This window comes from Cyphomyrmex costatus, unplaced genomic scaffold (assembly GCF_001594065.2).
Source record: "Cyphomyrmex costatus isolate MS0001 unplaced genomic scaffold, Ccosl1.0 scaffold123, whole genome shotgun sequence".
Lineage (NCBI taxonomy): Eukaryota > Metazoa > Arthropoda > Insecta > Hymenoptera > Formicidae > Cyphomyrmex > Cyphomyrmex costatus.
This window is the reverse complement of record NW_017275207.1, coordinates 3,964,319-3,986,766: the sequence shown is the minus strand read 5'-3', so window position 1 is coordinate 3,986,766 and position 22,448 is coordinate 3,964,319. Positions and strand designations below refer to the sequence as shown.

Sequence of the window (22,448 nt, the reverse complement as noted above, 5' to 3'; positions counted from 1 at the left end):
GAGAAAGAGAAAGCGAGACGAAATGCAGAAAATTTGAATAAATCTCGCGCGGCGTCGTGAATATCATTTCGCTAGACTTTGCGGAGTGTTCCGCATCTTTAAGCGGGCACTGAAAACGGTTCTCTAAGTACCGTTCCGGTAAAGTTTTGAGAAAGCCATGCCGGTGCACCCCGCGCAACGAATCCTGGGCAATTTTCGTTATAATCGCCAGAAACCTTTGGTGTTCTTTATGAAAGAGAAAAAAAGGAAGCAAAAAATTTTACATCATTGAGTCGATACCGAAGATAAATGATTGCGTTGATATGAAAAAACGGATGGCTTCTTTTGTAAATAACTGTCTTAAATTTGTAAAAATAAATCAGAGAATTGAGATAAATGTATTCAAAGAAATATTTTACAAAATTCTTACATCCTCTATCTTTTTCCTAAGAATAATTCATCCCAATCAATGTTTCTTACGATTCTTCTTACTTTTTTTTTGTTTACATGTCAAAGATATTATATAATATAATAGTAACTAAAATCACGGAGGTTCTTTTATTATTTTTAGACTCTTATAAGCCTTGCATATCATATTATTGTATTTTGAGTATTAAGAGTCATGTAACTTTTTATCTATTTTTATATATATAAAATTTATCGTGGCTTTTGATTAAGATACATTGAGAATTGTGAAATTTATATAAATCGACACATGTCGAGAAATCGTCGCGACATTTCCTGACAAACTGAGATCGAGTACCGACGACATACAAATAACGATAAATTGTTCAATTCACTAATACTGCTTTCTCGTAAGATAAGAGAAGAAAAATCAATTTGCGAAAACTCTGACGGATATACCTACTCTACCAGATATAAAAGAAAATATCAATATTCTCTCTACATTTGTCAAAGAATTTTTACAATAAACTAAAAATTGAATAAAAATTGTCAAGACACATTTTTAATCGTATATTATACGCAAAAAAGAATAAGTGATATTTATGAAACATATTATATAATACAATAAAGATTCTAATAAACGTGAGTAAGTAAAGTTAGAGGATGTCTCCGTACGATTGTTCGTACATCTTTATTAATTAATATCTCATTAATTATTTCAAAGTTCGAAAAATATAAAGGACTTTACTATTCAGTTTAATCTCTGTTATAACTGCTCACGAGAGGTGATCCAATTGTTACACGAATTTAGTCTTAAATAAATTACTAAAATCATTAAAACCTCTGAGATCGTTAAAAATCATTAATATATTTAAAATGAAAATGTGAATTTCGATCTACAACGATAATATGGATTAAAAATAACGGTATTTAGCAAGTACACGAACACAATCAGAAACATTCTAGTCTTTTATGGTGTTGTGTAGAATTAATTTTATTCTGTGCTCGTTCGTTCAAAAAAAAGAAACTAAAGTATGTTTAAATATACATACTTTATGTATGTATGTGTATTATATACTTGGCTTTGTTAAATTAATTTCACCGTAGTAATATATATATATTATATATACACATATATAATTAATCATATCTTCATCTTGTGAAAGTAATTTAACAAAATCAAATAATAAGCGTGTCCACCTAATTCAATATTGAGTCCATTTCGCTCTCTTTCGAGGGATGACTTCGCAATATGGCTATAGGGAGAAACGTTCCTCGTGATCGCTTATTGAGACGAGCATGAATCGTGAAATTCGTCCGAAGTCGCGTGTATCCGTGCGGAATCAATTCATTCGCCAGGGTTTCCGCCGGAAGAATGCACAGAGCGATTTAGGTTTCCTTTCATACGCGGATTTTTTAACCAATTTGGACTAACTTTCTTCCAACCAAAATTGGTCGAGATATATCAATCTCTGTGTTGTAAAGAATTTAGGAATTTTCAAGAATAAAGTTTCAAGCACACAAAGTTTCATGCATATTTCAGCATTATTATCCGATCAAATTTTCAAAAAGGCTCAGTTTCAAATTTGGAAAATTCATACGCGACAGCACTCCGAATACACGGATTGTCAGGAAAAGCGGTCAGCAAAACCGAGAGCTCATCGGCGTTGTATAAGTTTCGGTTAACCGCTGACGAACGATCGGCAGCGATCGATCGTGAGGAGATGGCCTCGGTGGTTGTGGACAGAAACGACACGATGAACGCGAAAGAGGTGCATTTTCGTTGCGTTTCTGCCTGTGACGGGCGGAGGAAAAAGTCATGGAATGTGATTGCTGTTGGTTGCGCGCAATAAAATTGCTCTGTACGATCAAATACCTATATAATACTCTTGGTACGCTAATAAATTATAGAATCTGTTGCACCGATCGGCGATGCGTGCGAATCCGGAAAAGACTTCACCGGATTTGCAGTCTCATAGAGACTTTTATTGCGGCAGGTGAATTCTCGAAAAATCATAAAGATGATTAAAAATTCGGTCGTTTTCACGGAAAATATTGTAATAAACTTTAACTGTGCGAACTGAATAATCAAATTTGGTTCGTGACGTTTCTGACGAATTCTCAACTTGCGTTGCTATATTTTCGCCAAATAATCGCGGTTAAATATACGGACATTATCCACTTTATCACTGCGAATCACATATACATTTTAATTGCAACATAATGCTGATTCCGCGATTATGTAAATAAAACAATATTCTGATGCGTGTTTCCGCATTAATGCAAATAATGGTTTAAATGCAATATTACACGTGCAATTTAGCAGATCGCACACGATGGGTAAATATAATATTTTCAGAGATGATAGATTCCGGTAAAATTAACACACAGTTAACGTTTGTTCGTGTTCAAAATTCTTTATGCGTAGTATAATAAGTATTTCACAATTTCTCGATACAAAAATGATAAGTATCGACATAGCCTATGCTAGCGGACGCAGCGAGGATTGTTCTCGCATGCACAAGTGACGCGAGTCCCGTGTGAAAGGAGCATATGGCGTTGTGTGTACGAGGACAGCTTGTCCTTCTTGCCTTCTTTAAGCTTTTCGATGCCACCTGTTACGTAAATGCGAATGAGTGAGAAAGAGGACTGAGCTTCCTGCGAGACGCAGCCGATTGATTCGTGCCGTAATAATCAAGGAGGACGAATCGCGTCCTTCTTGCAACGGGAGGTGGTCTTTCCATCTGACGGCCATTCAGCCGCTCGACAACAACCACGAATGCACTGCCATGCGCCGCGCCACGCCGTGTGGTTATAATAATTCCAGCTAGCGCGATGGCACTGATACCCTCGTGGTGCCGAGCTATCGAGTACCGTACACACGAGGTACCTTCCGCAAGTTATTGTTAGCCGGCAGTAGCTATACTGCGAGATATCAATTCATTTAAACGAGCTATCAATCCACCGCCGCAAACGGAGAGAATGAACAAAGTAACGAGAGATTTCAACGAGGCGGTGAATAACATGTTTTGAAAACGCCTCTTGACACAAGATAAATCAATTCGTGTTTTGCTAAATCTAAATTTCACGATTACAAATGATAAATTGTACTCTATAGTTGAGTTCCTTCATAGATAGACATTAGAAAGATTTAAAGTTTTCTTTTTAAGAAAATCTAAATTGCGATAGAGCTCCTATTAAATAATATATACCTATACGTATATTCTAGATCATAATATGAATCTTAAAAAAAAATACTCATCATAAATCAAGGAATGTTCGAAGCTAAATTCCGCGCTGTTTACAATTCAAAAGTATATTCTGTTTTTCTTTAGATAACGAGCAAGATGCCAAGTGACATCATCGAGATTACGTACATGTCGGAGAAGAAGCAGCGGTTAAATTAAGCTGTTCAAAATGACTCACCGTTGATATGCATTTGTGGCTCGGTGAGATGAATTCCAGGCCTCGCTGTCCCTCGCCGCTGAAACATCTCTGTATATTGCTCATGAACTTGCGGCGGATCGCCTTAAGCGAGTACACGCACAAAGCTGAGTGCGGTCGCGGCACGTCACTGTTGGGCCCGTCGCTCTCGGCGAATACAGCGAAGAGCACGTCGTCCTGAGCGGTGATGCCCAGGTCGCCAGCGAGTACCGAACCGGCCTTGCCGACGTAGGCGGCTTGCACCAGATTGTAGATACGCTCGTCGCTAGTGCAATTAATCGGTATCTCCGTGTAAGAATAATAATGCTCGTCATCCTGGCACACGCGGACCAATTTTGACAAATAGATCGGTGTCTCCGTATTCTTCATTTGTGTGGTGAGAAAATAACTAAACCCACCGCTGCTGAAGCCGTAGATGTAGTTAATAGGGTAACGTTCGCGCGATAGAGAGTTAACGTACATTCGCGTACCGGTCGTCACTGCTGCTTCTGCGATGTTCAACATCTTGTCCTTGTCGAGGGAACGTGAGCTCACCGCCGGCACTTCCGAGCGATAAGGTGAATTACCGGTGAAGGTCACTCCGACGTACATGACTTGGGAGACCGGTGGATTTGGCGGGCCAGGTGCGATGAACGCGACCGTTGACGCAGTGGCGTTGTTTGCTACCACCGCCTCCTTTACTTCCTGCACCACGTCCGATATGTTGTGCAGATTGCGCACTGTACACATGCCTTGGAATAGGCTGCCGCAGGAGATGAGCCGCGTAGTGGTGTAATCGATCACCAGGGCCTTGTTTACGTTGTCGACTGGCCGCTTTTGCGCCTCACGGGGGCAGTCTAGCATCGAGCACGCTGTGGAATCGCCCTTCGGTCCGGTGACCTCCTTTACGACCAGCAGCAGGTCCGGCGACAGCTGATAGAGACGATTAACTGCGCCTACGTACACCCGGCCCGTGTTCTTGTCCACTACCAGGTGGTTCATACGTTCCACTTCTGGATCGTGGAATTTCTGTACTATATCGGCCGGTAACGAACACGTTATCGGCAACGATAGCGATAGCGTGAGGATCAGGATCAACGGCAGCGACAGGTGACATCGTCGACTCGGTCGCGATATCACCGACCACGCCACCCTCATCGTCCCCGCCGTTGTTGCCGGGAAGACTGACAACATGCCTACTCTACTTCCACACTACGGACTCCGTCGCGCCTTCCTCCACCACCACCTCCTCCTCCACCTCCTCCTCCTCCTCCTCCTCTTCCGCGCTGTCCGGCGATTGTGGCGGAGGTGGTTACTTCCTTGAGCCTCTCCCAGGCCTGCACAAAAATGCACAAAATATTTGATTATTAACATGATAGTTAATACACGATAAAGCACAGTTGAAATGCTGAACAGTAAAGAAATATATTATAGGAAGCAACAAACTTTTCACATTTTAAAAATATACATTAAAGGAAAAATATTCTCCCTGTCATGCACACATATTTATATTAAGTACAAAAGAAAAAATCATTAAGGGGATATTTCATATATACTGCGAAATTCTTTCTCTGTTGATTATAATGAAAAATTAAATTTACGATATAAAAAAATATTATTTTAATACACATTATTAATTTTTAAATACATAATTGTTGCACATAATAATTTTATCTCCCTTGATATTCATCTTTTCTAATTAATGTCTCCTCTGAAAAATAATTATAAATTTCTTTCAATTTTAATTTATCTTTCCGCAGACGTCTGTTATTGTAACTACTGTTCGTAACATCGAGGAACGAGACATTATACGCAAGAGACAGTATTCACCATACATAATTGTAACGATTATCTTCTCAGACTCAAGGTGAGAGCACCTCTTGCACGCAACGTAATCTACTTTCGATCGAAGGGAAAGGTGCAATTAGTGCAACGACATGGAACAATTATTGCCGAGAACGCATGATAAAAATCAAGCATAATAATGCGCAACGTTGCAAACAGCGCTTTCAGAAGTTGTATTGAAAATATCTTCAAAAATATTAGGCACATGTTATTATTTAAGACCCAACTGAATAAAAAAACAGATAAAAATTTAGTGCTTTTTTATAGTATTTATAATTTGCTTAGCTATGTCAACTTAATGTATGTTTTATTTTATTATCATCTAAATATTTTTTAAAACAGATGTTTAAAAAGTCTGTTGGCACTTCTACATTTTTAAAAAAATTCATCTTTTGGAATGTCAATTTTATTGTGTTAAAATTGCTATCCGTTAATATCAGTATAATGTGATATAATCTACTAATTATTGTTTCTTATTATTTACTATTATTAATCAGTTTATTTACATCTTTAATAATAATTTAGAAACAATTCAAATTGCTTTATTATTGATTAATATCAGAGACAATCTATCCCAATTTTCGTTGAATTTGTAATTTAAATAAAATTACGCTGATGTGGAGTATCTAATCGCTTTTAAAAGTTAAGGATAGAGTAAGAAAATCAGAAAGCATCGAAGACACACAGAAACATATAATTCAACAAGATATCTAATGACATTAATATTTTACGCTATTATTCTAGTACACAGAGTAATTGCGGGATAATTTTTCTAAATAAAAAGTAGTACAACCAACTCTCTCTCTTGCTAATGACCGATTAGTAATAAATAGCACTGAAGAGACACATGTTGCTTTTTTACTTTCTGATCTTTATCAATGTGCTAATTATAAGCTTAAGTTGACACAACACCGATTTTAATCAAATCGGTTAAGAATAAAAGAATAAAAATCGCGAACAAACTAGTAATATAAAAAATCATTAAATTTATATCTACGTTATTTGATTGTGCAACAGTAATTGTATCAGCTTAACAGACGTTCTCAAATGTTTACATAAAAGGTAAAAAATAAATGATATTAAATAAAACTATAATAATTAAATGAAGCGATTTGATAAACGTATACAAACTAGCGTATCAACTTCAAAGGTAAAGATATCTAAATGACGTTTCGTTAATAGAAAGTAAGCATCTCTACGTGATTAGGGATCCCCTCCTTAGCGATTGCTCGGCAGTTCACGTTCTCACAGGATCCGAAGAAGGGAAAATACTTAGTAGGACGAAAATAACGAGATCTCGTGGCGGCAGTGAAACGGGAGCGAGAGGAATGTACGATTTATCGAGCAAAAGAAAACCAGGTGCTTTTGAAACGTGCTCTCGACGCATCTCGTCGGCCCTCTCTTAAGAAAATGACTTCGTGCAGCCGGCGAGCATTGGAAAAAGCGAAAGATGGTGAACGGGCGAACGAAAGAAAAAAAAGGAGGCAACGATCATCTCTCTTTCGTCTCTTATCGCAATGCAGAGGGTAACGGTCGATCGGGAACAAAAGTTTTCTTATTTCCTGAAGACCCATTTCCCCCACTTGTTCCTGGATTACTCCCCGCCAATTTTACTCGATGTCAACCTCGGTTTATAGCGCTCTACTCCTAAGAAGATTAGAAACATCTGCATAAAAATCGTAAACACTTTGCGTGATTTTTTAAAAATGCTTCAATCGCAAAAGATTTCAACTATTTATTTTGCTTAATATATATTTTTTATGTATGTAATTGATACATTCACATAATTTAATATCAATTACATATTTTAGAATAAAGTAATAAAAGAGGTAAAGCAATTTTATACAGAATTATACAAAAAAAAGAAATAAATTTAACAATGCTGTGTTCTAATTTTCTATGAGAAACTGTGAAAGTACAAAATATTGTTTATATTAGTCAGATAATTGAGAAATATTGAAAAAATCGAGTTATTAATTATTTCTATTAGTATCTTGAAATTATTTTCTTAGAATATCAATACTATAAAATAAAAAAGAAACTGTATAAAATTTATTTACTCATAATTTAAATAGATTATTGTTACATTTACTAACAAGCACTTTACAGCGTCCAGTTATGTTGTTTAGATAGAAGATAAAAAAGGTTATTTCAAAATGCAAAAAAATGTTCTACTTGTTTCTTCACGAAACTGTAACTTTGCACAACTTCATGAAGTAACGAATAACTTGACTACCGAAAGAATAATATTAGTTTCCTACTACTTTGCGTATTCGGAAAAGCTTGGAAGAAACGATGAATGCTATCGATTTGTTTATTATTCAACACAGCGTAGTTGCAGTCTTGTAGGCTATAGCAACTTCGATCCAACAGTACGCGTCATTAAATGACGAATCGGAGAGTCCAATATCGCATAAAAGCACTTGTTCCACGAAAAGAAAAAGATAAAGTTCGCGCGATTGTGTGAGCCATTTGCAGTGAGCAAGCAGTACAAGTAACGACTGCATATACAAAGAAAGTAGACCAAGTGACACGTGCACCGATAAGTATTGAATTGACTGCGAGCACGCGATTTCTCAGGAAAGAAACGATGCGAGAATGTGTCGAGGCAAAAAGCTGCTTAAGAACAGTTTTATAAAAAGTCTTTCGATTAATATTAGAAAATAATAAATATGTACAATATATATGCGCATGGATATAACATATATTATGAAACATATATGTATATGATACGCACATAAGCGAGAGAGAGAGAGAGAGAGAGAGAGAGAGAGGAGAGGATATGAGACATGATAGAAGGAGATGCGATAAGAACAGAATATAAAACAGGTCTACATAGAGGCAATAAAGTCAGTATAATAAGATTTGTATATGGCTGTGATAATATAGATAAGATATAGATAAAGTAAAAAAAATGACAGAAAAAAAACAAGATAAGATGCAGTGTTCTAACTTAATTAAGTATTTAAATAAAGTGAGTAAAGGTAAAGATACAGATAGATGAAGCGAGGTAAGATTATAGTTGTAAACCAAATCTCCTTCTTGGTTTATGTTGAAGAGAAATTCTAGTCTATACTATGTATGTACATACATATATGCCTATATATGTATTATACATATGTAATATGTATATATAGACACATTATATACATATATATTATGTGTCGATGTAATATTGCATTTCCAATGTCGATACGCATGTTAATTATAATTATCGTAGATGATAGACTAAGATAGCCTTCCGTATCTGATGAAGAGAACGCGTGCCTTTCTTCATGAATTCCCATTGTATTAGAGAAGAGCGACACGCACTTTGACGTCCGTAATTAACGATCTTAATTGCTCTCGGTAATTTGCACCGCGATTTCGCCAGAGCGATACACGACGGAGACACCTCTCGTTTCCGACAACGAGTTACGTTAGTCGAGAAAGTCAAACATGCGTGAAACTACGAGGTAATTAGCGTGCAGAAGCTCGAGGCGTTGCCAAACTCAAGTTTGTTGAAATGTTTAAATTCATCGAAGTATCGATATTTTCACTCAATCAGTGATGAAGATCATGCATCAACGTAATGTCATTATACAATATACTATATTATACAAAAAATAACTAAAATAGGAATATCACATGAAAAAGATTATAAATATAGCACAAATATCATATACACTAAAAATTAAAAAATATACAAAATTTGATAAAAATATTTAATACTTTAAAATAAATTATAGTAACAAAAGCATCCTTTAAAATTGCATCTTATAAAATTCATAATAAATTGATTCTTCAACTACCAATCTTTCATGCAGAAAGATTTATTTACAATGACCACCATATGGAATGTGCGTTGAAGATAAGATCGCCTATGCAGCTTAAGAGACAAATTGCCTTTTCAAGAAAAGGCCACGTAACGAATGTGATTGCTCGATAAACGTGCTTTAGAAGAAAGTGTAAGTATTGAAAAGGATGAAAAAGAATGAGTATGAGCATCGAAAGGGGAAGATTATGGGACTCGAGAAAAGTCGAAACATAGAGGAACGCTCTCCACGATGCTTTAAAAATCTTTCATTCCCTTAGCTTAAATTCCTCTCGATTCCTCATTAAGCAAACGATTGACGCAGCAGAAAACATGTCACGAAAACTTCTAGCATAATTGAAAAAATCCCACTGAAAAAAGTCCCACGTCGGAAAATTTTTTGAGAGTACCGAGTAGTTCTGAGTAGTGTTTCTTATAGTTCTCGACGAGTTCTATCGAAAACTGTCAGGTGAAAAAGCGATTGGACCAACGGTTTGTAAGATACAGCGACATTTGTTAAATTTGTAAGATCATACAATTTTTAAATAAGTATATCTCAGAAACCGTTGGTCCAATCGCTTTGAGCCCTGATACTTTTCGACAGAACTCGTCGAGAAATGTCCAGAACTCCGAACAGAACTACTCGGTACTCCCAAAAAATTTTTGATAAAAATGTTTTTTTATGTATCAAGAACTCTAGGTATTCACAAAATACTTCTGTTAAGCTGATCAGAACTATGCGACCTTGAATTTCGTTAAAAAGTTAGCACCCCATTTTTAAAAAATTATTAAAAAATGATTATTAAGCGCATATATCATTAAAAATCATAGAGAACTCTTCGTATCGTCAAAAAGAAGCAGGAATTATCATCAGAACTATTGTACCTAAAAATTAATTTTTCAAAAATTTTTAATTTTTTTTTTATTATTCGAAATTTTTTTTACATATCAGGAACTCTAGGCAATCGCAAATTGAAGCTATTAAGCCGCTCAGAACTATTCCACCTCGAAATTCGATAAAAAGTTAGCACCCCATTTTTAAAAAATGTAAAAAAAATGTTTATTGAGCGGAACTCTTGTTATTAACTATAGAGAACTCTTCGTCTCGTCAAAAGGAAGTAGGAACTCTAATCAGAACTCCTGAGTACTATAGTTGGGGTGCTAACTTAACATACCCGCTCTTTCCGTAATTTTAATGTGAGAAACAATAATAATGACTCTTCCACATTTAAATAGTTCTATATCAATGCTCTATATTTAACTTTTTTTTTTTATATTTCTATTTAATTTACTTCTAATCAGAATTAGAGGAAAAAGAGTAACGCTGTTTTCAATAACAGCGATTTATTGCTTATCAAACCTAAACCTAACAAACTAAAAGCTCTTAATCATAGCGGCATAGCTATTATGGTCTACGGGGAAATTTTCCTGGAAGAGAACGGCCGTTAGCAAAAACTTACTATAACCAACTCGGATGGGAAAACTTGAATTAATTTGCCACCGCTAAAGTACAGGAAGCGGGGGATGAGAGACTCCGAGCGGCGGAAAATTTGCGCAGTCTACCGAGTCCGAAGCCCCTAATGGATCCTTAACGAGTTGAACAATCGTTAGAGGGTTTAAACAATCGTCCGGTTGGTGACTTTTTAAAAACAACCGATTCCTTCGGCAAGTCCAGCATATCGAATTGTTAGCGGCGACAGAGGCGAACTTTCCTCTTCGGCAAACTTAAACCAAAACTAAATGTCCGCAAAGTATATAATCGCGAAGAAGCGTACTCTACGAAGACATCCTAACTCGTTATCTCCGTCTCGGCCTCAGAAGATTTACAAACCCGCTATTATCTCAGTCGATTTTCCGGTGTTTGCGTCGAAAATGCAACATTTCAGTGTTTTCGAGAGAATGTATAAAATATTCAAAGCTCAAGTACGCAAAATACACAAGTTTTGTATTTTTAATTAAATTATATAAATATTTCTATTTATACGTTTTATTCATACAAATCTTATCTATAAGATTTTTATTTGCCATCAATTTAAAAAATTTAAATATGTAAATACTTTTTAAATATTATATAATATTATATAATATATATGCTATATTAACATAAAATAATATCTTTTGTCTTTTTAATATGTTTATAATTAAATCCTGAACAATAAAAGATATGTGAGCTGCTTACCAATTATCACATGAAGATTATTTATTGAACGATTTATCACTATTTTGCCCGTTGTTATTTTAAAATTACGATTTGCTAAAAAATAAGAAATGAAAAGAAGAAAAAGAATAATAATGAAAAAGTTAAATATAACATTAGTAAGTCACTTAATGTTATAGATTTTCGTAACTTAAGTTTAACAATATTATGCATATTATGTATAGATATACCAATTAAATAAATTAACAAAGCCATCGCTAAATAAATAAATAAAAATAAATAAAATAAATATTTAGAAATCTAAAAGTAATAACCTAAAGTAAACAGCTATTATGGTGATTGCGCGGACATAAATTCTGCACAACTATTTCTACGGACACATGTTGCAAAGCTAAGATCATTCCTTCCGTCAGCTAACGAGGTACGATCCATAAAGTAACAAGGTGATATATCGTCCGGCTTGTGGAAATGATCACATATCAGGTGATCGCTTACAAAGAAAATGAGGTCAGACGTAAAAAAAGGACGTAAGAGAACAAACATAGGTCCATCGAAGTTAATGAGAAGTAGGAGGCCACCCGGCTAGAACATCAATGATAGTACCATACTGTTTGGTTTTTATTATTCTCATTTAATGAATTCTGTTGCACGTGGTGGAATTAAGCGGTATTATGACGCCGCGTCAAATGAGAGACAGAACTAAGTAAACTGAAGACAGTTTCTGAATTTATTCTTTATTTTAGCAGTCATCAATCTTCTATCTGGCTGCATATATTTTTTTTTTCCAAAAACAACAAACTCACGCAACCATTTGAGGTAACAAAATTTTTCAAGTTCTAATAGCCAGAAAATTAAATTTTCATCTGTGTCCGTAATTTGACATAAACACGGGCATAACGAAATATGTATGTGTGATACATATATAAAATACTTATGATTTAAAAATTTGTCAATAATATATGACTAACAATTAAAGTAAAATATCAAATGCAGTAAATTTTTAATAGCGGATATAAAGTCAATATAAAGTAATGAATAATGAATGTAAGCATCAATCATAATTCCAATTAAAGTTTCTACTTAAAATAAATTCTATCCGATCAATTACATTACAAGACAATTAAACAGTAAATACAATAGGAGGAAAAAAACACTTTTATCTAACTATATATATTTATATACATACATACACATATATTATCCATTTATAGATGTATATGAGTCGATTAAAATTCATAGTAAAATCCAATAAAATATGAGTAAAATGAATTCTTCCATTGATATGTTATCCAATAAAAGATAGCGTAATGCTCGTAAACAGTAGATACGCGACGCGGTCTTGGCAAGCTGCCAGTATCACTTGCTTAACCCTTAGTGTACACAATGTATCACTTTTGTTACAGTTCGCTTAAGAACAATAATGCATTATGAAAGTTTCGTATATAAAACTGGCATGTATATCATACTGTTGTATTAAATATTCGAAAGTGTTACTGCCGTTGATATATCTACCAATAAAATATCTTTGATTTCCACATACAAACAAAATTATACAATACAATTACACATACAATTGTACATATAACTGAAAAAAGATTTAGTTTACCAGTTATTCATGTCTACTTTATCTAAATGTTTCTATTATTTATTAACTGTTGCCTATTATTGACAACGTTTACCATATAGACATAACATAATTTTAAAATATCACAAAAATTAAAACATTTTTGAGGATTAATTAGATAAATGCTTGTTTAACATTTAAGGAAAGAGTCAGAGAAACACGAATAAACGAGATTATACTACGAAGTCAATGAGAAATAGAAGCAAAAGTCCTTCCGATGCGATGGCGTCATCCAAGCTAATTTTTATCGGTCTCGACTCGAGGCCTAAGAAGAGAGAGAAACGTATAGGAAGGAATGCGTGAGAGAAACATAAAGAGAAAGACAAGGAGAGAACGGAGATACACTAAGAATCTGCGAACAGAGAGAGAGAGAGAGAGAGAGAGAGAGAGAGAAGAACGAAAGAGAGAAGAGATATCTCGAAGACTCGTCGTGGTGCTCGGCAAAGGCCATTTACTGGTGACAGAGACAAATAGAACCGGGTACGTTCGAGGAGGGTCCGTGCGAGGAAGGGAGACTCTACGTGTGTCGTCTAGTTAGACGAAGCAGAAGGGAGGAAAGGGCAGGATGAGAAACCCCATGCGCAGAATGCACTACGGGAATGAATTCCGTCATGACGTGCCCCTTTATGGCAGGGCTGTGACTCGACCTGAGAGTGCCCTACGTGCCCTTTTAATAATTTCGTAACAATTAACAAACGAATACCTACAAGTATCAAACTAACAATAAATAGTAAACGAGAGAGGAGGTAAGAGAAAAAATACATTTTTGACGAAGCTGTACTGATGTAATGATAAAAAGCAATTGTTTACTTAAACGTCATCTGTATAAATGTTTATTATCATTAGATAAGCAGTTTACTGAATTTTTAATGTTCTATGCATAAAAAATAAATAAAAAAAAATTGGTTCAGAATCGGATAACTTCAGCACAGGACAATTTGACACTTACTACTATTTTTTAAACCATTCGTCGTAAGAAAACAAAACATGTCTTCTTTGAAAGAAACAAAAAAAAATCCTTCAAAATATCACACGTTTTATGTAAATATTTGTAAATACTAACACCGTGGTGAAAAATTTTTGTAAATTGGAAAAACACGATTAGATAAGTGACTGAATAATAGAAAATCTACAAAATGACAAAGTCGGCGAGTTTGATTTCAGCATGGAAATGGAGATAACTCGTCAATTTGCAACACGAAAGAACTAACGCACGATGTGTGTGTGTACATATTTGTGCATGTGTGTGGATTAATATCAGGCGCGATTAATAACGGAGCGGGTTTATAAACTTCGATTACTACGCGCGCACGTGCTAGTGACCGCTCGTTGCGTATTATACGATCGTGCATATAAACCGCCTATCGCGGGTCAAAGTGGATAACGATGCTCGCTTACTATCGAAAGTCGCGTACGATCGTTACTCGACCAATGCATGCGCTGGGAATAACACAGAGTGATTCAAAAGAAATCGTGCAGTTTTAGTTACTAAAAGATTTACTCTAAAAGATTTAATATTGGTAAAAAAAAAAAAACAATATTGAAATATTAGTAAACAATATTATTCGCTGTCCTCCTTTTCTCAATATACTTTCTTTCGTTTAATTAATAAAAGTTGAAAAAATAATATATAGTTCACATTTCTCTTTCCGATTAAATCAATTTTGTTAGACTATATATAATACTTAAGTATTTGAAAATAACTGTAAATTATAGGTTAAATTTTGTGCTACAGTTTAATTCACTAAAATCAATGTTTTTAAATTAAAATTGATATTTATTTTTAGATACGTATCAGCTATTTCGAAATTTATCGAAAAATTGATTAGTATAAGGAAATGGCTTTGGAACACCCTCTACTCCGCTCGAAAGCCCGTAAAGTTTCGTGGAAACGGTTTCGAGCTCTAAATGTAGTTAACGGGCGGCTGGAGCTGTTCTCAGCCCCTGTCGAAACGCCCTGCGCAGTGTGTCCCTAGCGAATTCGGGACCACCTTGCACACGCTCCGAATGTAATTGCAGCTCATAATCCGTAGGGCTAACAAGCGCAGTTTCGAGGCGCAATATTAATATTCCATTGACATCAAAACGTTATTTACAGCCGCGCATCACCAATAATAACGATCCGCATACCGTTGTATGAACAAATGCCAAATTGTAGAATTTGTAGTCCCACATTGGAAACTGCATTAGCCGAAATGCACTGGCATGGCAAAAGGGACGAAGTTCGTTCTCCGAGCGCCAATAGAATGTGACATCTCACAAGATGGGTAAACATTGACACTCGCTCAATCGACATTTGCTAGTTGCTAGATTTCTATGACAAATTTTTATCCAGAAAAGAAATGATGTTTAAATACAATACATAACATTCATACCGGAAAAATTTAGTCTTCTCTGGAGACACACAATTTTGTAAGATAAAAATAATATAGAATTACTGTGTGTACGAAATTAAATATATTAAACAAATAAATTTTTTTTAAATTGATATGACGGTTTTTAACAAAGCGATGAAAATTAAAATGCTTTTCTTATTTAGTCCACGGTAAATCAGTAATGAAAAGCTTTAGGAACATTAAAAAAAAGTGATTTTTTGAGAAAAACTTTAAGCTCTCATGTTAGAAAGTAAACAATTTTTGCAAGTTTTTTGGACACATGATAGATATACAAAGAAGAAGTTCGTAGTTCTCTAGATAAAAATTATACTAAACTTACAGAAATCAAAATACAGTGATTTTTCAAAACTAGAGATTTTAAGCTTTAAAACTCTTTTTAAATTTAAATTTTGTTTATTTTAACAAAGCTGCTTAAAGTTCTGAACTACGAACTTTTGTTTCAACTCAATATATATTTATATAAAAAATTTTTGTAAAATATTGTAACAATTACGAGCACAATATCAAATAAGAAAAATCAGTGTTTTTAAAAACTCACAGAGGCAACTATTATTTTATCAAATTGCAATTCTTATTTCAAAATATTTCTTATCGAAATAAAGTTTTCTCGAGAGAAAATTATTTTCAAGTTATTTTATTTGCTTTAATACTTTTTCTATGTACGACGGCGTCAGAATTCAATTCTTGAATTCAGGTCACATTCTTGGTGTGTATCACTTAATACTTAATACAAAACAGAGACTACGTTTCAACGAAACCGCAACCAACTGTTCCCATATTATGAAATGGGGTGAAGACTGTTTAGAAATTCGAATAGAAAGCTAAGCCGAACACGAGGGTAAGAACTTACAACTTATAACTTACGACTCACAGTTTATAAAAGAAAGAAACAGGAACACGGACGAATGTTAGAAGGGACGTTTCGCGAAAATATGGTAGTGCTGCTATCGACGAGAGAGGAGAGGATATGTCGACGATCGCAGGGAGATCGGGGATGAAATAGAAGAGGGATGTTGCTTGTACAGAGCTGCCTGTTAAGTTTCCCGAGCATTATATAGCGTACGCCGAAGCCCCCCGAGAGACGCCAGGGGTTTTGGAGTTGGTTGTCCGGGAGGATCGACCCAAGGGTATGCTCACCGTCGTTCTGGCCTAAACCGACTTGGAAAGCGGGCAGAAAGTGAGAAGTGGGGTACGGGGTTTCTCCCCCATTGTTATACTGTATACGTTTATCCTATATGCGATAAATTGTCAAAAGTGCACGTGGAGAGAGGGAAGAGAGAGAAAAAGAAAGACGAAGAAGGGAAAGAAGGGTAGGAGGGGGAGAGGGAGGGGGAGGGGAAGAGAGAGAGGAGAGAGAGAGACTTACGTCCAGACGACTGAATTTACTGATCTCCTTTTTCTATGTATAACATATAATATATTCCTTTTATTTAAGTAGATCAAATGTTTATTATAGTTTTATAAGTTCACTGAAAACACGTAAATATAACACTTTTTTAAATAATTAAATTAGGTCTCTTCTTTAAAAAGTTATTTTTTAGAGTTAAAACTAATTTACAACATTATACGTGTTTTCAAAAAGAAAATATAACACAAATGATTATTTTAGAATACCTCATAAACCTGGATTTATAACGTATTTAAAACATTTAACATATACGAAATATATATCTGCTTAACAGAAAAAAGCAATATGATGATATAGTAAATGTATAGGTACGTATTTTTATTTATCCTGTTAGAAAAATTACAATAATATTTAAAGATGTAATACTAAACGTCATTAAATACCTAATAAGACATGTATTGCTTGCAACAAATTTACGAAAATCGATTATTTAATATAGCTGACACTTCAAGTTTCAGAAAACTTGTATCATACTGTATTGTGCTGTCCAAACTCTCATGACAAATTATCGTTGAAACAAGTACAAAATTAAATAGTTAAAGATAATAGCTGACAATTATGATATCAAGTAAAAGAGTTAACAATTTCCGTAACGTATAGATATCTATACGGCTTTATCGACAAAACTAGTACAATTTGATAAAATAAATTCATCAAACATGTCGAATATTTCGATATTAGTTATGTATATCACGGTGGACGTTGATTGTATTTTCTTTACATTTCAGAGCATTTTAACATTTAATAATTTTTACATGATTCTGTAATTATCTTTTAGTTTAAAGAATATATTTTCATTTATTTCTCTACCTCTCTTCCTCTTTCTTTTCAGTATTGTTATTTCTATTATCTTAATTTACTATATTGCAATACAAACTTTACGATGATAGTGTAACAGGCGATCGTTCATTATCGTGCGCAGTAATAGATCGAAGAACGAAAGGCAGTGTCTGGATGACATTCGTCATAGTGCAGCAGTCACCGACGATGCGTCAGAACGTGATGAATCGGCGTAACCGAAATAATGCAACGAGATGCGCGGTCATGTTGGACGACCATATGGACGTGCATTTGCGAGCTGTCACGTCAAGAGAAGGGCTCGACGAAACCGCCATGAGACACCTCCGTTACACAGTGTTCCGTGACATCGTGTCATAACTTCGCGATCTGATTTCTGATTGCGAGTCAAAAATCTTAAACAAATATATAGTTAGTAATAGAATAAAAGAAAATTGTAACAATTATGAAAATAAATTTTTAAAAATCATAAATATGATAGATAAAATAATCTCTTAAAATCAGAATTATTTTTTTAACTAAAAAATCTTTTAATCGCAAAGCATTTTTATATATTTTGCAATTATTCGCAATTGAACCCAAGTTCATACATAAAAAATTTCTCTTCTCGCAATAAAATATTAAATTTTAATCAAAGCTCTGCATTTAAAATAAATATTTGAGATAAATATTTGATTAATCCATAGTTGTTATTTGGAATTAAAATCTCTCAGAATATAAATAATTTTAACTCAGGATCACTTCAAAAATCGGATTTCGAGGTTACGACATACGGTCGTATAATACCGTGTATTATATAATACGACGTCGAGATATCGCTATCGGACACACCTGTCACACACCGACGTAAGGTTCTCGACGACTTTCCGTTTCGCCGCGAGAATTCGTATAGCCTAGCTCTTCCCATTGTAACGAAATAGCAGCAGTCTGTGTCACCACTGCAACACTATAACCACAAATCATTCGCGTTTTTAGACGTTTTATCAAATAGAGTTTTCCTTCCAAATATACTGCCCCGTGTAAATTGCTTTTAGATGTCATCAAAATAAACTAAAACGATAAATTATTTCCTTTGCACGTGAATTGCAAAATTCATCTTTTTTTTCGACCTCTTTAAATCTAATTATGAATTTACATTTAACGTTTATTATAACATCGCATATTTTAATTGGTTGCAACAGCCAATTTTTTATTGCATTAGCCTATCAAAATTCTACATTGCGGATAGGCTAACGCAACTAAAAATTGGACGCTGCAGCTAATTAAAAATGCTATGCCATATTTTACCATCTAATTTGATAAATCAGCCGATCTTTTCTTTCCGTTTACTATACAAATACAAATTTTCGTAAGTAAGAGTTTGAATTTTTAATATTTACTACATAAACTCATTTTTATGTAATAAATAAAAAGTGTCAAAAGAAAATAATATGTGTTGATTGTTAACAAAACGATTATTTGCAAGCGATTATGATATAGTGATGCTTATTATATTATGCGCGAATGCTATACCAAAGCATCAAATGTCATCAATTGCATTGATAGTATAACTCAACAAATGTACAGTTGCATATTACTCACTGCTTGATAAACGTTGATTGTAATGATTTGATTGCAATCTATAGAGAATGGATTTTTAAAATAAAATCAGATCATTACATATTTGATTTCTGTAATTAATCATTATGATAATCATGTCCGTCATAATTGCAACACAATTTCCGTCACGCAATTATAATAATGCCAAAAAATCACGTCTGTGAAGCTGGCCATTCATTGTCAAAATTTTGAAAAAATAAGCAGAGTTCTGGTTGCCCCCCGAAGAGTTCTAGAGTTCTCTATCAAATTTAGGAAGAGTTCTATTGATTAAAGCAGCGAAAACACCATTTGAAATTACGGGGGGGCCAACTTCACGATTCTGCAACTTTGAAGAGCTATAACTTCTAAACCGTTCATTTTAGCACGTTGGTCTATAGAGGACAATCGATAGAACTCTTTGGGGGGGTATCAGAACTCTCAAGAAAACACAGGATTTCCGAGAAAAAAATTTTTCGTCTGTGGACTTGGAAAAATTAATAATCTGTAACTTCAAAGTACTATATCTTTCTAAATATTGATTTTAGAGCATTGGTTGTTAAGGATAATCATTAGAACTCTTCGGGGGGCTACTAGAACTCGTATCAGATTGCCGAATTTCTTAAAAAAAAGATTTCTTTTTCTAAAAAAAATTTTTTTGAAAAAATTTTGGAAATTCGGTGTTTTCTTGAGAGTTCTGATAGCCCCCCAAAGAGTTCTATCGATTGTCCTCTATAGACCAACGTGCTAAAATGAACGGTTTAGAAGTTATAGCTCTTCAAAGTTGCAGAATCGTGAAGTTGACCCCCCCGTAATTTCAAATGGTGTTTTCGCTGCTTTAATCAATAGAACTCTTCCTAAATTTGATAGAGAACTCTAGAACTCTTCGGGGGGCAACCAGAACTCTGCTTATTTTTTCAAAATTTTGACAATGATGGGCCAGCTTCACAGACGTCAAAAAATCATGTTTCCACAAAAGTACATTATAATAAAAAAAAAAACTCTGCATGACATTTATGGTATTCTTAATTTTTCGGGAAAATAAAATCAAGAAAAAGAATCTGTTTTCTTTCGTTTCTGTCCAAAAAATAGAAAAATTTTTAAAACAACTTTTCCGAGACTGATACTAACGCCGAGATTATACATAAAATAATAAAATTGTTATACTCTTTATACTATTAAAAATTAAATAATTTTTTAACTGAATTTCACATTAAATGTTACAAAAACGCAGAACCTATTTACATTAAAATAAACAAAAATTTTTTATCCAATATATAATAGTGTTGCTTTCTTTAAAGTGTCTAACTTAAAAATTTTGTATTGATGCCAAAAATTTCAACTGAAAGAAAAAATACTTCAAAATTGATCAAAGGATATCTATGATTGAAATTTAAACTTTGAGAGTTCTCCGATACTTTATATTAACCGTAACCACATGCAGAAGGGAAAGGGGAAAGAACGCTGATGCTGCGAACGCCGAACACTTTTGTGAAAATCCCACGTTTAATACACTTTGGACGACTTTTAAATCACCTGGCGGAGCCTGTCGCATAAAGCTCTTGGGCCTCGCCCCGAGCTTGCGAGGCAACTTAAGGCTTTTCCAACCCGCCTCTAATCCAGTTTTGATTATAAATCACTTAAAGCCGCCGTCCCGAGACGGCGAAACGAAGTTTCCGAAGGTTGTGCCACGCCGCGTCCACATTTACCGACTTGTCCGACCGGCCCGTAATTGAAGGATTTATCTAGAAAAGCGTTGCGTAGAGAGAAGTCGAGGATATAGGTGGAAGGGCATAAAAGGAACAACTTTTTTCCAAACTGTCCAACAAGTCTTGTTTTAAGCACTGTTACGTCTACGATATCGATTAGTTTCGAAACTGCCACGTGATAAACGTGTCCGTCCATTTCGAAAGTGGCGTAAATCGAACTTCAAAACGCAACCAATTTTACGCAAGATGCGATTACAAATTAACGTGGCGGCATGACGGTTTTAATAGGATTATCTAAAATTGATTTACGTCCCTTCAGCATAAGCAGCGACTCGAGGGGCTCAAGCAAATCACTACGTCTTGCTGAAACATTGTTCGCGCGTGTTTATATTTAGATCTGCGTGTCACGCGTCACAATAAAACGCGCGTAATTCATCGTCTGGGAAAAGAGACGAAACGAGATTTCTAGGTTGCTGTAATTTATGACGCTCTAAATGCCAATAAGAATGACGCGGATATATTTACCAACTATTTAAACATCTATTTAAAAAATGTATAATATTACAATACAAGGAAAATTTCCAAAATTTTTTTTAATCTTTATAAAATGATATATTATATTTTAAACTTGGTAAAAACATATTAAAACTGTATCATATACATCCGAAATTTTAACATCCGAATAGACTGTATTTATTGAATTTTCATTATGATATTTCTTTCAAAGAGAGAGAGAGAATACTCTCTTTTGGTTAAATTATAATTAATATTTTTCATTTCATAGTAAGGACACAGAAAAACCCGACAAAAATATTATTAAATAGATGCTAAATTTAAAGATTATTAATCTGACCGAGTTATATCCGCGGATTTCCTAACAAAGAAAAAGGGAAGCGTCCTCGTGAGAAAAAGAAGCTATGTAAGACCTCGTTAAATTAATTTTCATTGAAAGGGTTAACGAAGCGGCCGGCCTGTCTATGCGATTAAACCCATCGAGATGCACTTTATTGATTATATTTCCGTCATGTCTTTCGCACAGATGCTACCCGAGCTGGCTTGCATTAAATACGATTATAGATAATAGTGCGTCTTTTGTTCGGCCATTCGATCACGAATGGACTTATTTTTGTCCTATAGTTTTATTTTTAAAACACTAAATATAACATATTTATGTGTACTCAAGTACTATAGGCATTGGAAATATAACAAAACGTGCAACATTTTTTTTAACTTATATAATCCTTATTACCACGTTATTATTTTTTAAATATTATTCTATCATTTCTACAAATATAATTTATTATATCAGAAATATTATTTTTATTTATTATATTT

At 34.4% G+C, this 22,448-nt stretch overlaps 1 protein-coding gene and 1 long non-coding RNA gene across 2 annotated transcripts in view; both read right to left on the bottom strand.

Annotated features, from left to right (window-relative positions):
• Positions 1–3,753: 3,753 nt before the first annotated feature.
• On the bottom strand, positions 3,754–4,965 carry LOC108780696 (plexin-A4). The gene has a single exon (XM_018548487.1). It carries the CDS (start codon positions 4,963–4,965, stop codon positions 3,754–3,756), a length of 1,212 nt encoding a protein of 403 aa, XP_018403989.1.
• A 111-nt stretch (positions 4,966–5,076) lies between these two features.
• LOC108781409 (uncharacterized) overlaps positions 5,077–22,448 on the bottom strand; it is an 86,567-nt gene continuing 69,195 nt past the window's right edge. The window contains exon 3 of the long non-coding RNA XR_001940942.1: positions 5,077–5,144. This is a non-coding gene — a long non-coding RNA (uncharacterized LOC108781409). The remainder of the gene's footprint in view (positions 5,145–22,448) is intronic.

Bases quoted from the DNA above. Each gene is read 5' to 3' on its own strand.
- LOC108780696 (XM_018548487.1), bottom strand. From the start codon at position 4,965: ATGAGGGTGGCGTGGTCGGTGATATCGCGACCGAGTCGACGATGTCAC.